At 43.4% G+C, this 21,373-nt stretch overlaps 1 protein-coding gene across 2 annotated transcripts in view; it reads left to right on the forward strand.

Annotated features, from left to right (window-relative positions):
* Positions 1-1,398: 1,398 nt before the first annotated feature.
* ABHD2 (abhydrolase domain containing 2, acylglycerol lipase) overlaps positions 1,399-21,373 on the forward strand; it is a 41,715-nt gene continuing 21,740 nt past the window's right edge. The window contains exons 1-3 of one of the 2 annotated variants that reach the window (XM_054214243.1): positions 1,399-1,477; positions 11,743-11,820; positions 12,682-12,882. In XM_054214243.1, coding sequence (XP_054070218.1) covers positions 12,689-12,882 — 194 coding nt within the window. In that variant the 5' untranslated portion in view covers positions 1,399-1,477; positions 11,743-11,820; positions 12,682-12,688. Of the gene's footprint in view, positions 1,478-1,546; positions 1,566-11,742; positions 11,821-12,681; positions 12,883-21,373 lie in introns of those variants that run through there. The other variant, XM_054214244.1, reaches the window with a different exon arrangement.

The following is a 21,373-nucleotide window of genomic DNA, read 5'->3' on the forward strand; positions in this document are numbered from 1 at the left end:
GAGGCTGATACCGGAAGTTTATCTACTAAGCCTATCTCGTAGCTTGATCACAGGCATAACTCAGCTGCCTTCAGACCTACGAAACCTTAGCCCAGCTGAGTCGCTGACAAGCTTAGCAACCACCATAAACCCTGGGTATCTTCACAAGGTTAATTAAAAGCTGGAGATAAGGAATTGGGCTCTCAGATGAGTGGCGTGGGATCACATCCGTAGCAAGCAAGGAGCGCTCGCTGTGGGGCTGCCGCTGTTTCTGTTCTGCCACCGTCATTTCAGCCATCTCCTCTCCACCCTCCCTCAGAGCTCCCTGCTTCACCGTGACTCAGTCTACAGCAGTTAGTCATCCCTCCAGATACATAACTCTGGAAAATGTGACTTGCTCCTTGAGAGCTTTTGCTACGTAGGAAGCTCCAACTCCCAGTAAACAGAGGAAGCAAAATGCCTGAAATCAGGGAAAGGATTTTTCCATCCAGTTATATAAAGCAACCATTACCATAGTTAGGAACAGTTGATGTTACTAGCAACATAACGTGTGGCTCTTTTGGGAGGCTACAAGAAAAGCAAGTTTATAAACATCGCATCGCAGGCATTTTTTATTTGTTTTCCTCCAGTGCCTTCCAGATGACAGGCTCCATTTTGCTGTCCCTGTCACATATCCCACTTGGTGGGATGAAACTGGGTGGGCGTTCCTCTGCCTCTGAGGGGCTGGGGGAAGACCCCTTCGCTCCTGCTGGCAAGGCCCTAGGGATGGTCCCAGCTTGCACCCCCACTGCCAGGTTTGCCACAGGGAGGTGGCCAGGGCGCCCACAGGAAACGAAATCTGCCTCTTGAAGGCCCAGCCACCATTTTTAAGGCTCCAAGATATCGTTTCTAAATGAGTTTTGATTGCAAGGTACTATTATGTGACCAGTATTCAGCACCTGGGCACACTTAGATGGATTATCAGCGGCTTGTGCCAGGCTGGAGAGGTTTTTGGCCCATCCGGCCCTCAGTACCACCGAGCCCCACACCACTGAGGGGTAAACATGCACCTCCGCTGGAGCGGCTCCCCAGGCTGCCTCCCCCCCGCGGCAGGGGTGCTGGCTCCGGCAGCAGGATGCGGCTGCTCCTCCACCCGCCGCTCCCCGCCGCCCCGTGGCGGCCCCGCTCTGTCATGGCGCCGGCAGCCGCCGCTCCCCACAGGCGCCGGCAGCCTCGCCCCGCCCGCGGACGCCAATCACCACCCTCCGCCTGACTGAGAGGTGCCCGAGCCAACGGAACGGCGCTGTCCCGCCCCTCTGCCTCGCCACCAGCCAATTAGCGCCCGCGCAGGCAGCTCCCGCCCTCCTCCCGCGTCCCGCCCAATCCGCGCGCGGGTTTGGGCGAGAGCGGCGAGGCGGCCAATGGGAGGGCGAGGGCGGTCGCTAAGGGGCCGCGGGTAGCGGGGCGGGTGCAGACGGTGGAAGCTGCCGGTGGTTATGCTGCTTGGCTGGGCCCGCAGGTGAGGCACCACCGTTCCGGGATCCCGTTCCCCGCCGGGCTGAGGGGGCGACGGCGGCCGGGGTTGCCTCCCTGTCCGCCTCTCAGCGGTACGGGGCCTGAGGGGGCGCGGGGCGTTGGGCCGCGGCCGAGTCTGTCAGGCGCCGGGCGGTCAGCGGTGCTCCTCAGGTTCCCCCTGCCCGCTCAGGCGCTTTCTTTCTATTTATTTTCTGCAGCAGGCTTGCCTTATGTGTTTATTTCCTGGGGTGGAGGCGGGGGTAGCCCTGCGGTGAGGTTTGGCTTGGCCTGGCTGTGGCGGTCTGCGATCCGGTCCCTTCCCGGTGCTGCTCGGTTGGGTTCCTGGCCCGGTCGGAAGGGCCGTGCAGTTGGTGGTGCCGTGACGGCCTTCCCCGTGGCTTCGTGGAGGTGCGAGGTTGTGCAGGGTGAGGAAAGCGGTGGTGTGAGAGCGGGCTGTGCTGGCAGCAGGTGAAGGCTGAGGTGGGGAGCCCATCCCGAGGGGATGACGCTCAGGGGAGTTAGAGCCAGGTGAGTTCTGGCCGGCAGCTCACACGGCTCCCCCTAAATGAGGCTCTTCTCTCTTACTCATGCTTCTAGGTCTTGACAGGGCTACTAGTGTGTTGCAATAACTTTAGACTTTCTTTTGTTGTGTGTACTATATACCTGCTTCTTAGCCTGAGTGACAGGATACTGTCCAATTAATTCAACAACTTCATGTATAGCTTGTGACTTACTCCAGTACAGGACAGGTAGCTATATCTATTGCAGTGGCTTTATTACAGCTGGTGAAATTCCTCACCTGACACTAACTCTTTAAAAGGGGTATGTTAGCAGCAGCTTTATCCCCACAGTTATGACTGGAGGGATTGCATTCTGTAGTTGCATTCTCATGCAGGTCTCTTCAGAGAATTCATAACACCTTCCTCTTATTGTTGATGTACAATTGTCACTGGTGTGGTAAGTGCTAAAGATTCCTGTCCGCCTGTTACAAATTGCTGTTTGGCTTCCACAGCACTGGTGCCTGCGTCTGTAATAAATGTTTGTGGCTTATTAATCAGCTAAGTGGTACAGTGTGTTCATCTTACATGCCTTGTTTATCAATGATTATCATGCTCAGCCATGTTTGTAATATTGGTTAGGTTGACGTGTTCTAGTCACCACTGATATGGTGTTTATAGAATGCACAGTTCAGCTGTTTGCATTTGTGATATCTCACTTTCAGACCTTCTTTGATAATGTTTATTTCTTTTGCAGGGAGTTGTGTTATTGACAACTAGTCTTTGGTTGTTCTGTTGTTATCTCTTCTTGGTTCATCTACTTCACCTTCATTCCTAGATGCTTGCTTAGCTCTCATATCACAAGAGAATTCTGAATAAATTCTCTTGTCTTTTCTTGTATCAGTGGACATGCAGCCTTTCTTATTATTCTAGCCATCGTTTATTTCGGTCTCAAAGTCAAGAGTTGGAAACAGGAAGGCTATTAAAAAAGAGCTAATATTTGGGTTCTTCTATTCTCCTGCCTTATTCTTAAGAATAGTTGTATTTCAGCTTTTGCACAGGGAGGTCCTTTGAGTTACTGAGTGAATTAGCTGCATAGAGCATGAGGCTGACCTAAGATTGTGCCTTTTCTAGAGGTGGAAAAGACATGGAGGCAGGGGATAAAACCTTCCATCTTGCAAAACTGATTCTGAAGAAGTTAAACTTAAATATTAACTTGTTCTACTCTTGTAAAAGCTATATTTTTCTATTCAGGGAATGAATAGCAGCTTAGGCTTTTAGTGTTTCATAAAGCTGCATTATTAAACTTGCCATGTGAAAATGCAGAGATTAACACACTGAAATAGTCAGTGTTCTGGGATGTGGTATTGGGAAGGAAAGATGGCAGAATAACATCATTTTTCCTTGACACAGGCATATGGAGAGGTTATCCAAATCTACTAAGTACCAACTGTACTTTTAGATGTGATTTGCTGTACTATAGAAAATGGTGGCTTTAGCACGGTGATTCAAACCTCCTGTAGTTGTAGTTTAACCTCACTCAGTAATGGAAATGTCTGGGGTGCTGCTGGATTCACGTTGCTCTGTTACTCCCATTTCTTGCTCTGTTTCTCTGGCCTCTTCATCCTTATTTTCATGCTGCCAGTTCTGGTAGTGCCAGAACTTGGATTAAGTTAAGAAAAAACAGAATTTAGTAAAGTTTCTAGTCGAGGTGTTGGTGCTGGGGTCTTTGGTGCTTGTAATACCTGTTAAGAGATGCAGACACCAGCCTGAAACTGGTGTCTTGGACTTTTCAGCAGAAGCCTAAATCATCATACTTCTGCTAGTATATTGGCATTTTCATCTACTCTTTTGAGCTTCTCTGGAAGATCATAGTTCATGTGTGTTATAGCTCTGAATTGCTGTTCTTAATGTGTACTGTAAATCAGCTGAACTTCTGTGCAAGTATTTGCCCTTCTTCAGCCTAAATAGCTTGTGAAGATTAATCTTACATGCATTTAAAAAAAACCTGATCAAACTCAGCTGATTAAGTTCAGTACCAAACAGTTGACTTAATTTCAATGTGCGAAGACAATCTCTCCTTCTTACGGAGACGCAAAGTCCCACTTGCCCAACATATGTGGGTGGCAATGATGCTATCTTAGCCTCTTTTAGCTCTAGGAAGCCTTGTGTGCCCAAGGGCTTGTCTTTTCTCCAGCTATATCAGTTGAGTTGATAATAAAGATTGTCTCTGACTGCCAGCCTTACTCTGTCAGCATCAGGCAGTAGGGATTCAAAATGCTTTGCAAAGCAGTTCTGTACAAACCAGATGCCTGTGCTCCGTTAAAGGTAATGGCAATGGAAGGAAGTGTCATACTTTGCGATGTACAGAAGATTTCCTTATGTATCTCTAGGCTGATCGGGAAGTGTGGTTGCCTACCACTTACTCTACTGTTGAGAAATACTTGAGTTTTTCATCATCATGGGTTCGGTATGACTAAAATAAATGGCAATGACAACTTCCTGAGGACTGAGCTCCTGCAAACACCAAACCCTTTTGAAACTTCTGATGTACTCGTTGCTAATAATTGAGCGACAGCCCTATTCAGGGCACTGAGTACTCAAACAGCTTAATAGGGGCTCCTCATAGAAAGGGTCACGTAGGACAATTGACTGGCTGCTAGTGAGGGGTTCACTGTTCAATAATTTGTCTTGCTTCTAAACTTACTTATGTCTTCAAAGATGCTTTTGCATAGAGGTGCAGGTTCTAGAAAAATTAATGGTGAGGGTGTTCAAGCCTGGCCGTCCCTTAACTAGAACACCCAGTTCTGTAAAGCGTTGGTTGGGCATATGTGACTATGAAAGATTGTACTAAGTGAAACAAGCAGATCCACAGTCATTTACAGTGAACATTCTTGTAAGAGGTAAGGAAAAAACGTCCTAAGATGTGCCTGTAATATCCCTAACCTCCCACTCAGATTCAGTGTGTAGCTCTTCAAATTTTGAGTTGCTGGTGACTGCTGCAGTGCTCCAAAACTTCTGTTTTAATCATTGTTTGCTAGAACTTGAGTAGTCTGCAGTAGTGGTAGCTGTGTGTTGGTCAGGTCCTGTCTCTTTGCATTTGGTTCTTATGTCCTAAAATGTTGTTGCTTCGTTTTTTAATGTAATCATGTGAATTAAACTTCTCCAGCGTGAACCTTCTATCTGTCATGGACAGACTCTGAGAGAATGACTCTGCAAATCTGCTGTACTGCTGTGGAACAGAGCTGCTCAACAGGGGAAAGAAATTAAGCAAGGTGTTTGAAGACCTGAGGGTGAAGTGCCACCTCAGCTTTTGATCATGTCCAGATCTAGGTGTTTTCAGACTGCTTCAGCTGAACTCGTCTTGAATAAAGTTCTCTTAGCTGTCGTAACGTGTGCTTTGTTGATACAAGGTCTTTCCCTGTTGTGCAGCCAGTCTGGTGCGGAGTGTACTCCCCACTTACTCAGCTGTGTACCCTGTAGCTGAGCAAACAGCTGTGATGTGCTTGGACTTTGGGCTGCTCCTGTGATATGTACACCTGAGCTCTGTGACCCTGTGGGGATGGAGGGGTTGGAGTCTGAGGCTTTAACAGTATGATGCTGCATTTCAAAATATAGTGAAGGAATAGAGCAGACTCCTTCAGGGAGGTTGGTCTGTTATACAGTTTGTGTTAGCTCACTTAGCTATCTGTGGCTTGATGCTAGCAGCATTCCCTCAAACTACTGAGCATAGATTGTTGAGTTGTCTGCAATGTGTTTATTCCACTTCTTCCCTTGAGATTAATGCTGCCTGGTGACACACAGGGTTATGTGGTAGGCAAGTGGCACCTGCTAATGCTGTAAGACTGGAAAGGTGTTAGCCAGTATTTCTTTTCTCTCAGTACCTAAAAGTAAGCTTGGCGTCTTCTACAAGGAGCTGAAGCTCTGCCATGTAGTTCCATAAGGCAGCGGTTGGGGTGTGACAAAGTCCTAAGTCTCTGCAGTAATCCAATAATTGTTTGCTTAAATAACATGAGCCTTTCCTTTAAGATAAGATGCAATTAATTGATTTCTGTGGAGTCATCTGAGCCTTGTCTTGTTCTTAGTTAATATTGTATGTCAGGTGTGTGCAATAAAAGCTAATGCAGTGTTTTTTTCAATCCATCTGTGATAAGCAGGAACCAGATAAGGTGACAGACAGGGAGTCTACATAGCAACCTTCTTCTTGGATAATATACAAAAGCTGCCTGTCATGCAGTAGAGCCATTTTGAGTAGTTAAAATGATGATATGAAGAAACAAAAGCAGTTCATGTAGTTGGAAGGAAGTGAAATTCAAGGCTTTGTTGACTACATCAGCCTTCTTGGGGAAGTGAAAGACCTAAGGAGTCTTTGGCCCTATAGAATGATTCTCAGGTGCGTTTGTAAGCAAGCTGCCTTGGCATGTACACCCAGCCCTCTTTTGGTGCTTGCCTTCTGCTCTGAAGGTGTAGGACTTCTCAAAGTGAAAAAAGGAGAAAAAGCTCCAGTTAAAGACACCTGTCTTTCTGGCTGTGCCCGTGGTACCTGATGCTATGAACTTTGTCTCTGTAACCTCAGAGTACCTCTAAATTCTGTATATGAGCCAAGTAATGTATCTGATGAAAAGGTCAAATTCTAGTGAAGGCACCAGCCAGGAAATTCTTGTTGGAACATGGTGTAAACAGAAGCTGCTGCTTTGTATATTCACTGACCAGCCAAATCCTGGCCTGGGTGCTGGCTCTGGCACAAGGCAGAGGGATTTGCACCAAGGACTTCTGTGTGCTGTCCAAGTAATGGTCTTTTAAGCATCCTTGTGATGGGACATGTCAGTGTGACCTCTTTATTTGGAGATAAAAATCTGTCAGATGTTTGACAACAAAACTGTGGTGGGCTTTGCCAGACTCCTGCTGACTGGTGAGGACTGCACTTTATCTCTCATGGCCACATCTCCTGAAAACCTAAGCTTAAGTGCTTGAAGTGCTCAGCTAATTCTTAATTATACCCTCTGTGCTTTGAGGTCTGAGACTTAATTGGCTGTTTTAAATGGCCAGAAGTACCAAGTGATACATCGAGATGATCTCAGTGTTTGCTTCTGAGCTATGACTGAAGATAATAGGAGGTTCTGCTTGGGGTAAGCTTGGTTAGATGCCAGTCTTGAAATAAGCACTGTGATGCCTTGCGTTGTGTGCCGAAACTGATGAGGCATAGACCAGTGTGGCCCTAATATTCTTTGGAGACCTTAAAGTAGCAGTTTAGGTTTAACACTTTTTTTCCATAAAAAATGAAAGCCTCTTATACACAAAAAGTGCTGGGTAGAAAGCAGGGTATAGGGCTCCACAATAAAACTTGAGTTTTTTCATGATTCCTCTAGCACAGATTCTTGTACTTATGTAGCTTGTGTGACTTCAGACTGTCCTCTGGTGCTCTACAAAAACTTGGTCTGGCAGCCTTTCCTGTCATTCACATTGCTTCAGAGCCTTTCCCAGGTGGGGAATTCCCTATGTATGTTTTCAACTGGATGGTCTCTAAACATCTTCCTCTGCATTTAAACCATTGAAGGCTCAGCAGTGTGACACTTATTGTACACTTCCTGGCGTGAGATTCGAATAATATGCTGGCATAAAACTCAGCTTTGTTAAAAGCTTTTGTAGTGCTCTGGCTTTCCACCCTTTCCTTAATAAAGTTCCCTTCTCCATAATGTGGTTCTAAATATCTTACCTGGTAGTGACAGGCCTGTAACTTTGATTTTGCAGCATATCTTTCATAAGAGGCATTAAGTTAGGCTGATATTAAAGATGATTTATTTCCTGGAAACGTTCCCTAAAGAACTAACTTCAGTGAAACAGCCGTCCTTCTTCCCCCTTCAAAAAGCTGGGGGGAACACCGCTTATTTCTGGTCTGAATCTGCCTAGACACAGCTCTACTTTAAAGCAGGGTTTTTTTTACTTTACTCTTGTCTAGCAGATTTGCTTTCAGAGTTTTATTCTCCAAGCAGGCACTACAAATAAGCAAAACCAGTCCAAGAAATGTCTGATAAGTTAGTTAACGAAGTCTGTCTGCTTAATTTGTCTAGACACAGCCTCTTTGGCTCTTCTGAATCTTAGTGGGGAAGAGAGAGGGTGTTACACCACTTGGTAGAAGCTGTAAAAGGATAGGAAAGGGGATTTTTAAGTGCTTTCAGTGTTGGCCAGGTATGCTCCAGTGTTTTGGTGTCCAGCTGAGCTCTGAAAGCACTAGTGAGCCAGAACACTCACTGGTGGGAGGGCATGCAGGAGACTTTTGTATCAAACTGCCATTCCTGGAAACAGGATTCCTTCAAGATTCTTCAGTGAATGTAATGGAGCATAAATGTCTTGCTAGTGGAGCTCCTTTTAAAGAGGCTGTCTTTACTCTTGTCTGTGGGCAGTTCCATATAGTTGTAGCTTCACTTTAGCCCAAAGCGCTTGTAATGCTTCAGTGAAATGAGTCTCCCAGGCTTTCAGTTGCTCATTAAAAGGCCTGAGGGAAGGACCGTAGGGGAGTGGCTTCCTTTAATGTCTTTGGTTTTTTTTTTAATGTTGGCTTTCCAGTGTGCAGAGTCAGACTCAGCTTTGGCATGGGTGGAGGAGCAGTAATGCTTGGTAGCTACCAAATCCTGTGTGTGCCATGAGTCACAGGGTGAAGTGACTTCTGTCCTTGGAAGTGTCTCCTCTCCTCAGGCAACCTGGAACAGAAATGTATACGGGTCTCGGTGAAGTCATGACTGACAACAAATCTTACTGTACAAGTAAATATCTTGGTGATGGCTTTTCCAAAACTCAGCATCTTTGAAAGGATACAAAAGGAATTTGCTGTAGCTCTACTAGCTTTTGTTGTACTTGTTTCTATTCCTGTCTGGAAAGGGGAGACATGGGACTTCTCTCATTGTACTTGCACAGGTGAGGTGCACTCTGCTAACAGTAGTGCTGAAGTGTTTCCTTTAACATGAATTTCAGCTTTTTATTCTGTGATGAAAGGGCAAATGAAAAGATTCTGCAAATCCAGCACTTGCTCTCCAGTAATTGATTTTAAAGTTACTCCTCAGTCATAAATGGGACTTAAGAATATTGCTTGAAAAGACTGTCAGTCTTTGGGGCTGTCATGCCTTTAAGTGATTTTTAAAAAAGGAATTGTATACTTCAGGTGCTTCAAAATAACATTGTTGGCCTCAAAAGCTTCAACTTCTTTGTGTTCCTCAATGTGGATCTCAAACCCTGTGACAGGTGAAAAGTCAGGCTTGATTGCTTCCAGTAATATACTTACTGGTTCTTGCTAATTTTGTCTAGCCTGCCAAAAGTGAATCTAGTGTCCTGTGTACAGAAAAGCACAAATGTTTATCTGTTTATATTAATGCTGACCCATTTAGAAGAGATTCTAGATTAAAATTTGACTGGCTCAACACTGGTTATCTGTCCTTTTTTGTAAACAGAAAAGTTTATTGGGTCAATGCAAAAAGGGTTTAACAAAACAGAAGCAAGGTGACCTCATCCCTGTTCGTAAATACGGAGGCATTTGTCCTATGTGATTAGAAGCAGAGCTCTCTAATCCATTTCGGTAAGCTAAACACTTAAAATTTTAGAGCAAAGTGCTCTGGCTGAGCCCCTGCAAATCTTCCCTGGCTGAGACAGGTCTGTTTAGGTCTTCAGAAATATCAGACTCTTGAGGAAGGCCCTGAAGTGCCACAGCTGGATCCATAGGGCATGGAGTTCACCAATCTAGCTGCCTTGGATGAGACCTGCTGCCTAGTTAATCACTGCAGACAGCTGTGCAACAGCAGTGCCAGCTTCGTGTTAGCTGTACACAGGCTGACCTGAGCTTTTAGGTAAAGATCCTGACAAATACATGAACCTCTAGCACTTGTTTGAAGTGTGTATGTTCAGTGAATGTGTATTCAGACTGTCTAAAAGGGAAAAATACTAGTTCGCAAGTGTCAAAGCATAATCCTGCCTACCAACAGCTGTTTTTTCTGAAAGTAACTCCAAGCTGGTATGCTTTTTTAAGGTAGCAACAGGCAAAAGCTAGATATAGAAGTATCAAAGAGAGGTCGTATGTTTATAATCTGAAGATTATGTGGGAGAGAAGACTCTCAGCGAGATACAGCTTAGTTGGATCAGTTATACTGAGTCACTAGTACAAAATGCTAATGACTAATCATGCCCAGTTTTATTTTTAACAAATTCACTAATGCTGTGAAAGCTGTAAACAGCAAACTAGACTAAAATCCAGGTGGCAGGAAGGTATTAGGTAACTCTTGTATCAGCGTCTCTATTAATTTTCTAAATAAAACAAGGAAGGGAAGGTGCCAACGGAAGAACTTCTGGGAGTTTTAGCTGGGGAATTCTTACTCAAGCACCTGGTTGTCCTTGAGTCAGCAATTGTTCAGGAATTCAATCCACTCTTCTGCTGGTTGTACCTTCCCTGGAGAAGCCATTGCTGTAGTTTGCCTGTTGTCTCCTATGCAGTTGGTGGTAGTGTTGGTGAAAGTCTACTAAGCATGGAAGTGAGCTAACATACTATAGCTGAATGTTGAACTCATCATTGAGACACATGATGCCAATGCAACCTTCTGATTAGAAGAATAAACGGCTTTGTAGCCTGCTTCTCTCTCCCTGCTACTATGAAGCTCAGAATCAGAAAATAAAAGCTTCAGAGTTGTCCAATATTAAATGTCTCTGCTTTCCTCATCCTCTGTTCTCCTGCAATGCAGACGGTTATGGTGGCAAAAACTTGCAGGTTGCCTGCATGCTGTTAATCAATAGCTGATGTCAGACTTGTTTTCTTCCAAGGGATTTTGGTGTAGCAGCATTGAGTACAGAATGTACTTGCGAGCTTTTTTCTTCCTGCTAGGAGGACTATTAAGGCTTTGGTATGGCCTGCGCTGTTGGTGTATGTTCTGAGTTGGAAGCAGCAGCTGCAGTAGAGAGCAGACTGTTCTGGAGCTTTTTCCTGGAAGCTCCGATTCCCCATTGGTTTAGTTGTGCCTGTAGGAAATACAGTTCTAATTGTAAATGTTGCTTACGTTTTTATGGTTAAAGGCCGAAAGCTGTCTCTCCGTTACTGGCATCATCAAATTCTTGTAACAAGCCTTGGTGTGTGTGCACTAGTGTTAATTAGGTGGCTCTATCTGAGTCTCCTGGTGGCTCTTATCATCTTGTGGAAGTGTGATATGTTGTAACTTCCTAAAAAATCAAGTGTGGGAACAAGCAGAGACTGTTTACAAGCTTCCATCTGTAGGAGTGAGCTGCCTGTCTAAGCCTGAGTAAAAGTAGCAGGAAACTTCTTTCAGACTGGCTTCACACTTCAGTAACAGCATAGATACTGCACAAAGTTGAGAAGAACAGTAGCCTGTCACTTCTAGCCTTTTAAATAGGAAGGGATTTGAATAGTGTTTGCAGCTGGGGACAGTGTCACTGTCTTGCAAAGATGGTAACTGTGTGGTCTTCTGGAAGCTCATAGCTTGGCTTTCCTCTGAAGTTGCACTGATTTTTCATTATTGCTTTGTGTCTCTACTCATGAAGTTGTATTTGCATACTGCAGATAAACTAATATGCTGGAGGCAACTGATGTAGTCTGGAATCTCTTGCCTATGGAGAGGTTTGTGATGCAGATGGATCAGAGTTGGAGCAGTTGTGACTGAATATACAAATCAGTTGCAATGTCTGCAATGGGACCTCTGTATAAACTTATGTTTTTTCCTTCCAGCTGAGAGATGCAGCCTTATCAGTAATAATCAATTTGTTTTTTCTCTCCTCACAGGGTAGCACGTAGATCCAGACGGTGACCGTTCTACTGAGGACTGGCAATTATTTCTAGTTTGAAGAAAAAGTGAAATCGGTAAGACTTGACTCAGCAGTTTACTATCTTACTTGGGTTACCCATGTGGCTCAGGAAAGACCCAGGGAAAAACCTGCCCCTTCAACATGGATGAAATGTCCCTGTAATAACTGCAGCCAGCTATTGAACCATAGGTTCAAAAGAAGCTGGATCAGTTCAAGAATTTGATTTCAAGCTGGAAGGATGTTGTTATATTGTAAGGGTTTTAGTTCTCTCCCATCCTCTACTTCCTTTACTTTAAAGCTCTTGACAGGCTAGATATTAATCTAGTTCTCCTTCAGCTGCAGAACTACAGTGAATTAAAAGAAATGCTGAACTCTGTGGTACATAAAGTGACCACTTTAAATACATGCAGGAGTTAGTACCAGTATTGTCATGGAGTTGCAAAACTCAGGCTGAGGAACTAACGCAGTAGTTCTTTCAAATTCTCCTTTTCAAGCTTGGCTTGTACATCTGGAAAGAAACACATGTCCAAAGCTGCTGATGTGCCTCTATAACCTGGCTTTTCACTTGGCTTCTATTTGAGCTGGATAGTCTTGGCCAAGATCCTGAAAGTATCGACTGGCTGCAGACTGTAGGGTTTGACACCTGAGACGCTGTTGCAGTTCTAGTGCAGCACTGATTAGGAATAAATCTCCATCCAGTTTCTATTTCTTGTGGCGGACAGGGTTTTTAAAACAGTACAATATAAACTTCCTTTCATCTTAAAAGTTGCTAGTCTGAGTTAATATGCTAGCATATTTGTAGCAGTGTTAACTGACAAATTTAGTTGGTTGGCACAGTCTTATATTTAACATGGCAATTGATGTTAATATCCAACAGTATATTGCAAAAAGCTTTAATATCGTTTTTTATCTCCAGGCTCAGAATGAGTGCAATGTTGGAAACCCCTGAGCTGCCAGCAGTGTTTGATGGGGTAAAGCTAGCTGCAGTTGCTGCTGTTCTTTATGTTATTGTTCGCTGCTTAAATTTAAAAAGCCCAACTGCCCCTCCTGAACTCATTTACCAGGACTCTGCTTTGGCCCGCTTTCTACTCAAATCCTGCCCACTTCTGACCAAAGAGTAAGTAGTATATTTTTTTTCCATGTTGACCTGTGTTATAGGGAGAAGAGCTGCACTTAACCATTCTTCTGCCTAGTGTGTTTCTTAAACCTGAGCACAAGTGAATGTTAGAGTATTGTCTTGAGAAAATAAACATGTTCCAAGTGAAGCATTTAATTATTGTTAGTGTCCCAGGTACTTGGGTTTAGGACCAAGTCATCTTGTGCTGGGCTCTCTATGGATATATGGGAAAAAGTCATCCCTGCCTCTCTGTATAGTAGCTGTGTGCTAATATTGTACTGTACCAGCACTATATAGCCCACTGGCTGTGGAAATGGGGGAGGGATGGATACAGTCAGCACTTGTTCCTGTTCAGGTACTTCCCTTTCTATGAGGGAAGAAATCTGTTGGGGCTCACAGGAAGAGAATGTTCTCATGGTGTGTCTGTGCACTTATTATGAACACGGGGATGGCTGTTAGTTTTAAAGTGCCTGCTCTTATTTGAATTATCTTAAGTTGATTGAAGACTAATGAAACCTATTACTGGGTAGAGCACATCATCATAACTAGTTTAATAAAGTAATGATGTACTGGCCAGCTCTAAGCCTCTTGAGTCCACTTTCAAATTCACCTTATGTCAACTGTGTATTTGAGCAGGCTGATCCTTGACCTTCCATTCTGGGACTTCCAGAATCAGTGCAGCTGCCCTCACTTTCACCAATAATATGAAGCATTTATTACAATTTCAGGAGGCTTTGGAGGGACAAGGACTTTGATTACAGTATTTCTCTTCTGCAATCACTTTGAAAACTTGCAAGTCCTATTTAGAAGCCCTAAATACATCAATTATCTAGTAAGCACTCAGTGCAGCTGCATGAACCTTCCTTTTGGATCTCAAAAGTCAAGCTGACTTAAGGATAGTCATTCTAGGGGAGATGAGAGGCTTTTAGTGGTGCTGGTTTTGCTGCCTTGGTTACATAAGGTGTAAGATCTTAGGCCATAGGATCTGTAAACTCTTAGAGGAAACAAAGCATTAGCTGTTTTAAAGACAAAAAGAGCATTCCCTGTTGCACTCTAAGTTTGGTAGTAACATAAGTATGTGTTAAAGCTGAGCATTGAAATTGGATTCTTGATTATGACTAGTGACTTAACTGCAAAGCAGTTACTTCCCTAGAAAATACCAATCAACTAGAACCTCCTTAGTTTATCTTAGACACTTGTCTTCTCAGTGTTGGCACTCCAAATTGACATGTCCCTAGTCAATGAAAGAGCAAGCATGAAGCCGTGCTGATTACCAGTCTTGAAGGCATATTAGTATCAAGCTAATCTTTGGAAACAGACTGCAAGCTAATTCAGAGTCCATTTTACTCCTGTTTCAGCTCTGTTCTCATGGCACGAGCTCCTAGCACTACTGTATTACAGTCATGTTCTTGACTTTCACTCAGTTGCAGAACAAAGCATTCCCAAAGGAGTGAAAATGCAGAACATGTCTAAAACTTGCGATACATCTGTTGTGCATTAATTGCAGAAGTGAAGAGCTTCTTGCAGAACCCTAGTGTTGTGTTAATAGTGTGCAGCCCTGGGTTGTTTGCTTTCTCTGGATCAGCTCAGGACTCAGGCTTTCCAGCTTCTCTGAAAACCATAGCAGTGATTTCCAACACATGGTTCTTGGGCAGAACATTGCCTGAAGGGCTTGTGTGACCCCAGGAAACAAACTCAGCTGAAACAAACTAGAATAAAATGTATCAATAGGTAGTTTTTCAGTCTTATTACCTGTATACTTATTTAGGGGAGACAGGGATATAATTGTTGTTGGGCATTGAATGGGCTTGCAGGAAAGACAGCTCTGTAAGATCATGTGTATGTGATTTTTTTTTTTGCTATTCTGTTGATGTTATCACAGACTTCTTTCAATATAGAAATTAAAGAAAAATCAAAGAAACCCTGTCTTTAGGCATGAAAGTCACCTGGAGACTAAAGGGGAACAAATATACTTAAATTCCTGCAATTTGCCTGAATATTTTGTAGGACTAATTAGCAAAAAGCTATGTGAAAGTGGCTTGTGCCAAACTCCACTGAAAAATCTTGTAAGGCTTTGATTACTTGCTAATGATTCAGAGTGTTAGGAAAGCTGATTAAGCAGCTCTTTTCAAATTCTACCATGAAAGCAAAATAAGTAGCCCAGCAATGCCTTCTGTTATATCAGGGCTGGGTTTGTTGTAAGATCTATTATGAGACCAATTCTTCTGGGCAGCTGTGAACTGGCTTTCAGACCTGGTTTGTTCAGCTCCCATATTTTTTAAGGGTCGAAGGGGTGGAGCTATTGTTGGGAAAAACAGGGTGGCAGGGAGAAAGCAGAAGTAAGTAAAGTTATTCTATCTGTGCAGCTATTCAAAAATACTTGGTAAAAACATTTTTGGACTTTATTTCCCCCCTCATGGCAGTATCTTCACCTATAGACTTATTCAGTACGTTGTACCTGTAGTGTCATTCAGTAAGCCAAGTGGTGGTAGATGAATAATTAAAGAGCTTTGGACAGTAAAACTGCCTGAGATGGCTGTGTGCCAGGTACCTTGTACTTGCAGATGTTAGTACTGCTTTTTACAATTCTTTAAACTGCTAGAAGCTTTCTACATATCGATCAAACGCTGGTAAGCAAAAGACTCTGACTTTCTAGAGCTCATGTTTTCTTACCTCTTTATTTCCCTTCTGCCTTGTCCAGCTCTGTGCTCTGGCTTACCAAGTAGAGTAGCATAATTGGACCCTCTTCCATTCAAAGAACTGTTTCTTGCATGGAAGCTCTTGCAAATCAGCACAGCTATTGGTGCCCTCAAGCACTCGGGCCTGACCCCTGGCTGCAGCTGTCTCCTTTTCCTGTCTTTCAAATTGATGTAGAAAGTCTGCCATCTGCTTATTCCTGTAGAAATGCAGCATTGGCTCTTTGGTTCATGAAGACAAATTTGGCCAGTGCTTGCTTTACTAGGCTAGAGACTCTTTTTGGCTGTTCCCAATTTCTTCTGCCATCAAGTGTGCATGTGTATCTGTATTCCTGTAGAGTTGTGGGACAAGTGTTATCCTTACAGAAAATAATTATCCTTGCTGTCTGCACAGTTTTATCATTAATAAAGGCAAGTTCCTCAAAGATTGAGGTAGATGACTGTCAAGCCTGTTGGTAAACACTGTCAAAGATCCAGCCTAGATCCTTCTTATCCTTTGTTTGCACAGTAACCTATACTGGATAAGGCTGCCTGGTACCAGACGACTCTTTTGCACTGTCATTGCTCTTCTCCTAGATGCGAGGAGACAAGTAGTCAGAAAAGCTGGCTTCAAGCTTTTCAATGTTCTTCCATCTGATAGCAAACAGTGTTTGATTCCTGTCAACTCCTTAATGTTTTACCCTGGGAGAAACACTTTCAGGAGAATAATAAACTAGAAGAACAGTATTACTCGTGAAGCTTTTGCAGATGAACATGTTGAGAGGTAGAGAAGAATGGCAGCTCCTTATTGGTAAATTGAAGCATTGACCTTGGGGAGAAAAGCAGCCTCAGGAGTATCTGAGTCCTCACTAGGTGCTCTGCTGTGGCATTGACAGCAGTCTTGTGTTCTCCAGCTTCCATCAGCAAGGAAGATGTCTTCCATATTTGCTGTGTATTCATCACATCGAACAGTCTAGCAAGCTGATGCAGAAGAAACTGCTTTCTACATATTTGGGGGGGAAGAGGGTTGAACCTTGCAGACTTCTAGATGAGCTTTCTTGGTTAGTATTCAAATTGCATTCCCTAGCATCATATAAGGGACAAGGTTCAAACAAGGTTTGATTTGTAAAGCATCCTTTAAATACCTACAAACTGCTATGTAAAGGGGGGGAAAAACAACCTGTTGTAAAGCAGGTGGCAGTTCTCAGGGCATCCCTTGACTTGCACAAATTGTAGACGCCCTTCTTGCCATCAGTATCCAGTGTGCTACAGCACATCAAAGCTGATGTAAGAGTTAACGTTTAAAGTGTTAATCTCCTCAAATGGAATGAAGTAATGCTCCAGAAATAAGCCCATTGCTGAACTTCCACTTCAGATCTTTGAGGACCTGAATGCTGATGCTTGCTAATAAAAATAGCACGGTTTTTATGTGCTTTGCGTGAGCTGCTTATACAGCTGCTGCTTTCCTAAATTCCTGCATACTGGGTGATGTATGTGCTCTAAAATCATAATCTGCTGCCTGAGAGCCACTAAAACTTAATCTACAATCACATGTTGGAATTGTTTTTAATATTAAAATGCTAGGAGAATGTTTGTGAAACACTTAAGAATTCTCTTGCTCTCAGGCATTGTTGTGGACAGCCACCTATCAAGATGTGGGGCTGTGCTGCACAGCTGAAATGCAGTATTTGGAGCTAAAACATAAACATTTGGGAACAGATTTATGTAACTGGCTGTGAATTCACTTAGCCAGTTAAGACTGATGAACTCTTGTGCTTGTTCTGCTGTATAAGCCAGCCTCCATAATAAGTAACTGGCATCCCCAGACCTGTTCTCCTCTCTGCCTGCTGTTGCAGAATCCTGTAACTGGAAGTTATAGGACTGGCTACTGGAAGCCATCGCTAACTGCCTCAAATATTTGTCTTTACTCACAGTGCCTGGTGTCTATTGCAGTGACCAGATCAAAACAGGGAAATGAGTCAGTTGAAAGCCTCTGGGTGTGGAGCAAACTGGGAAGCCATTCTTGTTTCACAGAAACTGAGATTTTTTTGTTTCCAGTACAACACAACTTTGCCTTCAGATCTCCTATGTTATCAGTACTTGTTTGTCTGTGTTATTGTGGTACGCCATCCTCATCCTTGTGTGGGCATGCATATATCTCTTTGGCAAGAGGTCTTCCTGACTGCTGTTCACCACCCAGCTGGTTGCTCAGTTCCTGTCATCTCTAAACCGCTGTTGCAGAACATTGGAAATACTGCTTATACATGTGGTGTCTGTGCCTGGGCTCTTGTACATCTGTGAGCAGCTTCGCTGGAACAGGGCACACCAAGGAATGCATGGTGAATCATCTCCATACAGTGAAACTTGCTGCACTGGAATCATCTCTACAGTATACTGCTTCTCAAAACCACTTTAGTTTATAGCAGGTGTTATAGAGAAGTTGAAGTCTGCCATGTCTTCAAACACTTTTCCTGTTTCTACTTAATGTCAATGCCGGAGGGAAGCCACCTGCTTTTATGAGTGAGGGGCCCTTGTTTGGAAGACATAGTTAAATTTAGCAGTAGTGATAGTTTTAGCATAAAAATCTAAGGGGTAACGCTTGAATGCTCCTTAAAATGGATACTGCTTAGTTGCTCAGTCTGCATGATATCTAGCTGATGTTGCCATGTATCACACCCTGCAGAGCTTGTTTTGCTAAGGTAAGCCATAAGAAAAATAGCCTGAGTACATGTTCTTCTGCCTACGGGATGATTGTTTCAGAGGAGTATCTCTTTTCAGCTCTTTGCCATGAGGAATGTTGGCTTCATAGCTAGCACAGATTATTTTGCAATTTATGTCAGCACTGGGTAGCTGGGTTTTTCAGCTGGATTGAGTATGAAAATGTCTCCAGAATTGTCTTTAGCATAATACAGCTGAAGTAAATTTTAGCTTTTCTGACCTGTGCTTTCAGAGGGTGAGGACTTGCATAATTCCTGTCTAGCTTTTTTGTCTCACCAGTGTGGTATCATGACCTTCATGACTGAAGAGTTCTTTTTATGCCCTCCTCTCTGTATGGCTTTAGTAAAAGCAAGCTGAAGGTCCACACAAACTCTGGTTAAAAAGACATCTTGTCCTTCAGTCCTTTACAGTCTACCACTATTATGCTCAGTACTTGGTCTTGGAAGTTCTTGTAGACTTAGTCTCAAAAATGTAGATAAAAGTCACTCGTATGAAGACTTTCAAAAACAGATTTGTTCATTGACAGAATGGAGGGTCAACAGAAATAATCTGACAGACAGATCATGTGCCCAGTTCTGCTGTAGGTTATAAGGATGCTTTGCAAAGCCAAACTCGTTCATCAGATGAGGACAGCTTTTACTGGAATGCAGTGGTACAGAAGCATCGCTTTGTTGCTGTGAAGGCTTTGTAGTAGGTTAGATTGGCAACTTCTCTTAGTAAATTAAAAGCTGCCTCCTTTTGCATCAGTCTGGTAAAATGAGTTTTAACCTGTCTTAGTTTTTCATGGATTACACAAGATCTATACAACCTGGGCAACTTCTTTCCCCCCTCTCTGTTGAAGTCTTGTGATGTTCAGTCTCCTGGAGCCTGGATACTTAAGGGATTTTAGGATATCTATCTTGCCATATGCTTATTGCTTAAAGGCTGATGGGCAGTAGTAAAAGAAAATATAAGCGAAATAAAAAGCTGCTGCTCTGACACTTGCATGTATTTCAGAGCTTTAATTGCTTTGAGTGCAAACTGCAGAAATATACTTAACGTGGTTAAGTCTGACTAAGTGGAAGTAACAATTCTCTGCATCAGAGTACTGTCCTAAGCACATTACTCATGCTGGAACTTGACCTTTGAATATTTATCTAGAAGAGTGTAGTTACATGCAGAGTGACTAACACTAGCACATCTTTGCCACAGGCAGTGTGATGCTTAAAGAACTGACTGGAGTTAACGTAAAAGATAAGCTGAGCATTTTAACTGCTTGATCCATAGGATCCTCGGAAACACTAGCCTCTGCGCTCTGAAGGGAGCAAGCAGTGAATGCATCCTTGTCCATAGGATGTCACACAGTTCTAGCCTTCAGATGGAAATGCGGAACCTGTAGGTAGCATCTGTCCATCATTATGGATGGAGTGACAGGGATTCCTGCCTTGCTCTTAGTCTTTCCTTTAATGAAGAACATTTCAATGAAACTGCATGTGGGGTTTGCCTATGTAAAAGCAGTGTAAAGGTTTGACTTGCTGAGGATCAGTGCTTCAGGTAACTTCCAGTCAGGTTATTTGAAGGCAAGTTTGGGGTTTTTTTCCCCCAAGGAAACCAGCTGTGACCTGAGAGGAGGCACACTGTGATAAGTAGTGCACTCTGGCTAAGCAGCATGCTTGAAGCCCTTCGTCTTCGTTTAAACTCCAGCAGTAGTGGTGAGGCTTTGAAGACTCTTCTAATTACCTCTCTAACAGCATCCTGTGCTATGTGCTGCTGCATCTATTTCACTGAATGACTGTAACTTATAGCTGGAAACTGACCTGTAGGTAATCACGAGAAAAGGATTGGTGCTTGCAGAGAACCTTGATTATTTTTTTTTATCAAGGTGGTAGCAGTAATCAGTCACAGCTGTATAACTTAGCTGTTGTAGATGGAGACATTGCTTTCCTCTTAGCCTTAAGGGGTAAGACTTTGGTTTTTACCTAGGATAATCTTTGATTTAAAAAGCACTGTATAGAAACAGAATCACCAAAACTTTCCAGTGTGTGGTGCTTAACCTAAGATTAGAAACCATGCAACGATGTTGATGTCTGAGTCTTCTAAAAGAGCTGCAAATTCTTACTATAGGTTGTATTTGACAGGTCCCTTCAAAAAAATTGCTAGCAAAACCCATCTGCAAAGGACTTCTATGAAAGAAGACAAAAAAAACTAGTCAAGCACTGTCTAGTGTTGGGTATGGCTACTGACCTGAACTGGTCGTAAAGTAAATGACTGGGGTGAAGCTAGCTGCTTTTTCTTATGCTAGAAGAGCAGTGTCTCTTCTATCTGCCACAATAGTTGCTGTTGAAAACTCTCTGCAGTGAGCTGTGACTTGAGCAGAACCATCTGTAGTTCTTCTTGTGCAGCCTTGTTTACATTGACTGCAGTATCCTGACGCATGTCTACTTTGAATCATGAGAATGCGTCCGCTGTCTACTTTCCATCTCTACCAGCAATGGCAGAGGATGAGCTCGTACAGTCCCCATCATTGCTGGGAATCTCTGCACGGCTGGCATACTGCACGTTGCACCTGGCAAGAGCCACCTACAGTACGTATCTGCCAGTGCAGAGATGCTGGGCTAATAAAAGATAGATAATGCTACTAGTGTTACATAGATTCTTTTGAAAAGCTTTATAATTGAGTGATTGACTTCAAGATGCACTGAGGGCTAATTTACAAGGTTACAAGCATCAGTTGGCAGCTCTTGTAGCCTTTTTTGAAGTGCTGTCTACTTCTATGGAAATCTGGTTTGGGCCTGGGAAGAGCACTTGCAAAAACAGAGTAAAACTGTACAATGAACTGCTGTGTTGCATTGACTGTAAGAAATCTGTCACGGATAAGGGAAGAGAACAGGGAGGAAGAGCATACTGCTGCTCTTGTTTTGGTAAGCGAGCCTAGATAGTTCTTATTTTTATACAGAGGGGTTTTTTTGAGGAGTGTGTAGGGGGGACAGGGAGTTGTGGATACGACATCTAAGAGCTGGCATAGGAAGAAGGTCCAGCTGTGTAAGTAGGTAGTGTCAGAGCACAAAGGCAAGGTTTCTGTCACGTTCTAGTGGATTATGGGCTAAGCAGTAAATTTG

The sequence above is a fragment of the Rissa tridactyla genome, chromosome 9 (assembly GCF_028500815.1).
Source record: "Rissa tridactyla isolate bRisTri1 chromosome 9, bRisTri1.patW.cur.20221130, whole genome shotgun sequence".
Lineage (NCBI taxonomy): Eukaryota > Metazoa > Chordata > Aves > Charadriiformes > Laridae > Rissa > Rissa tridactyla.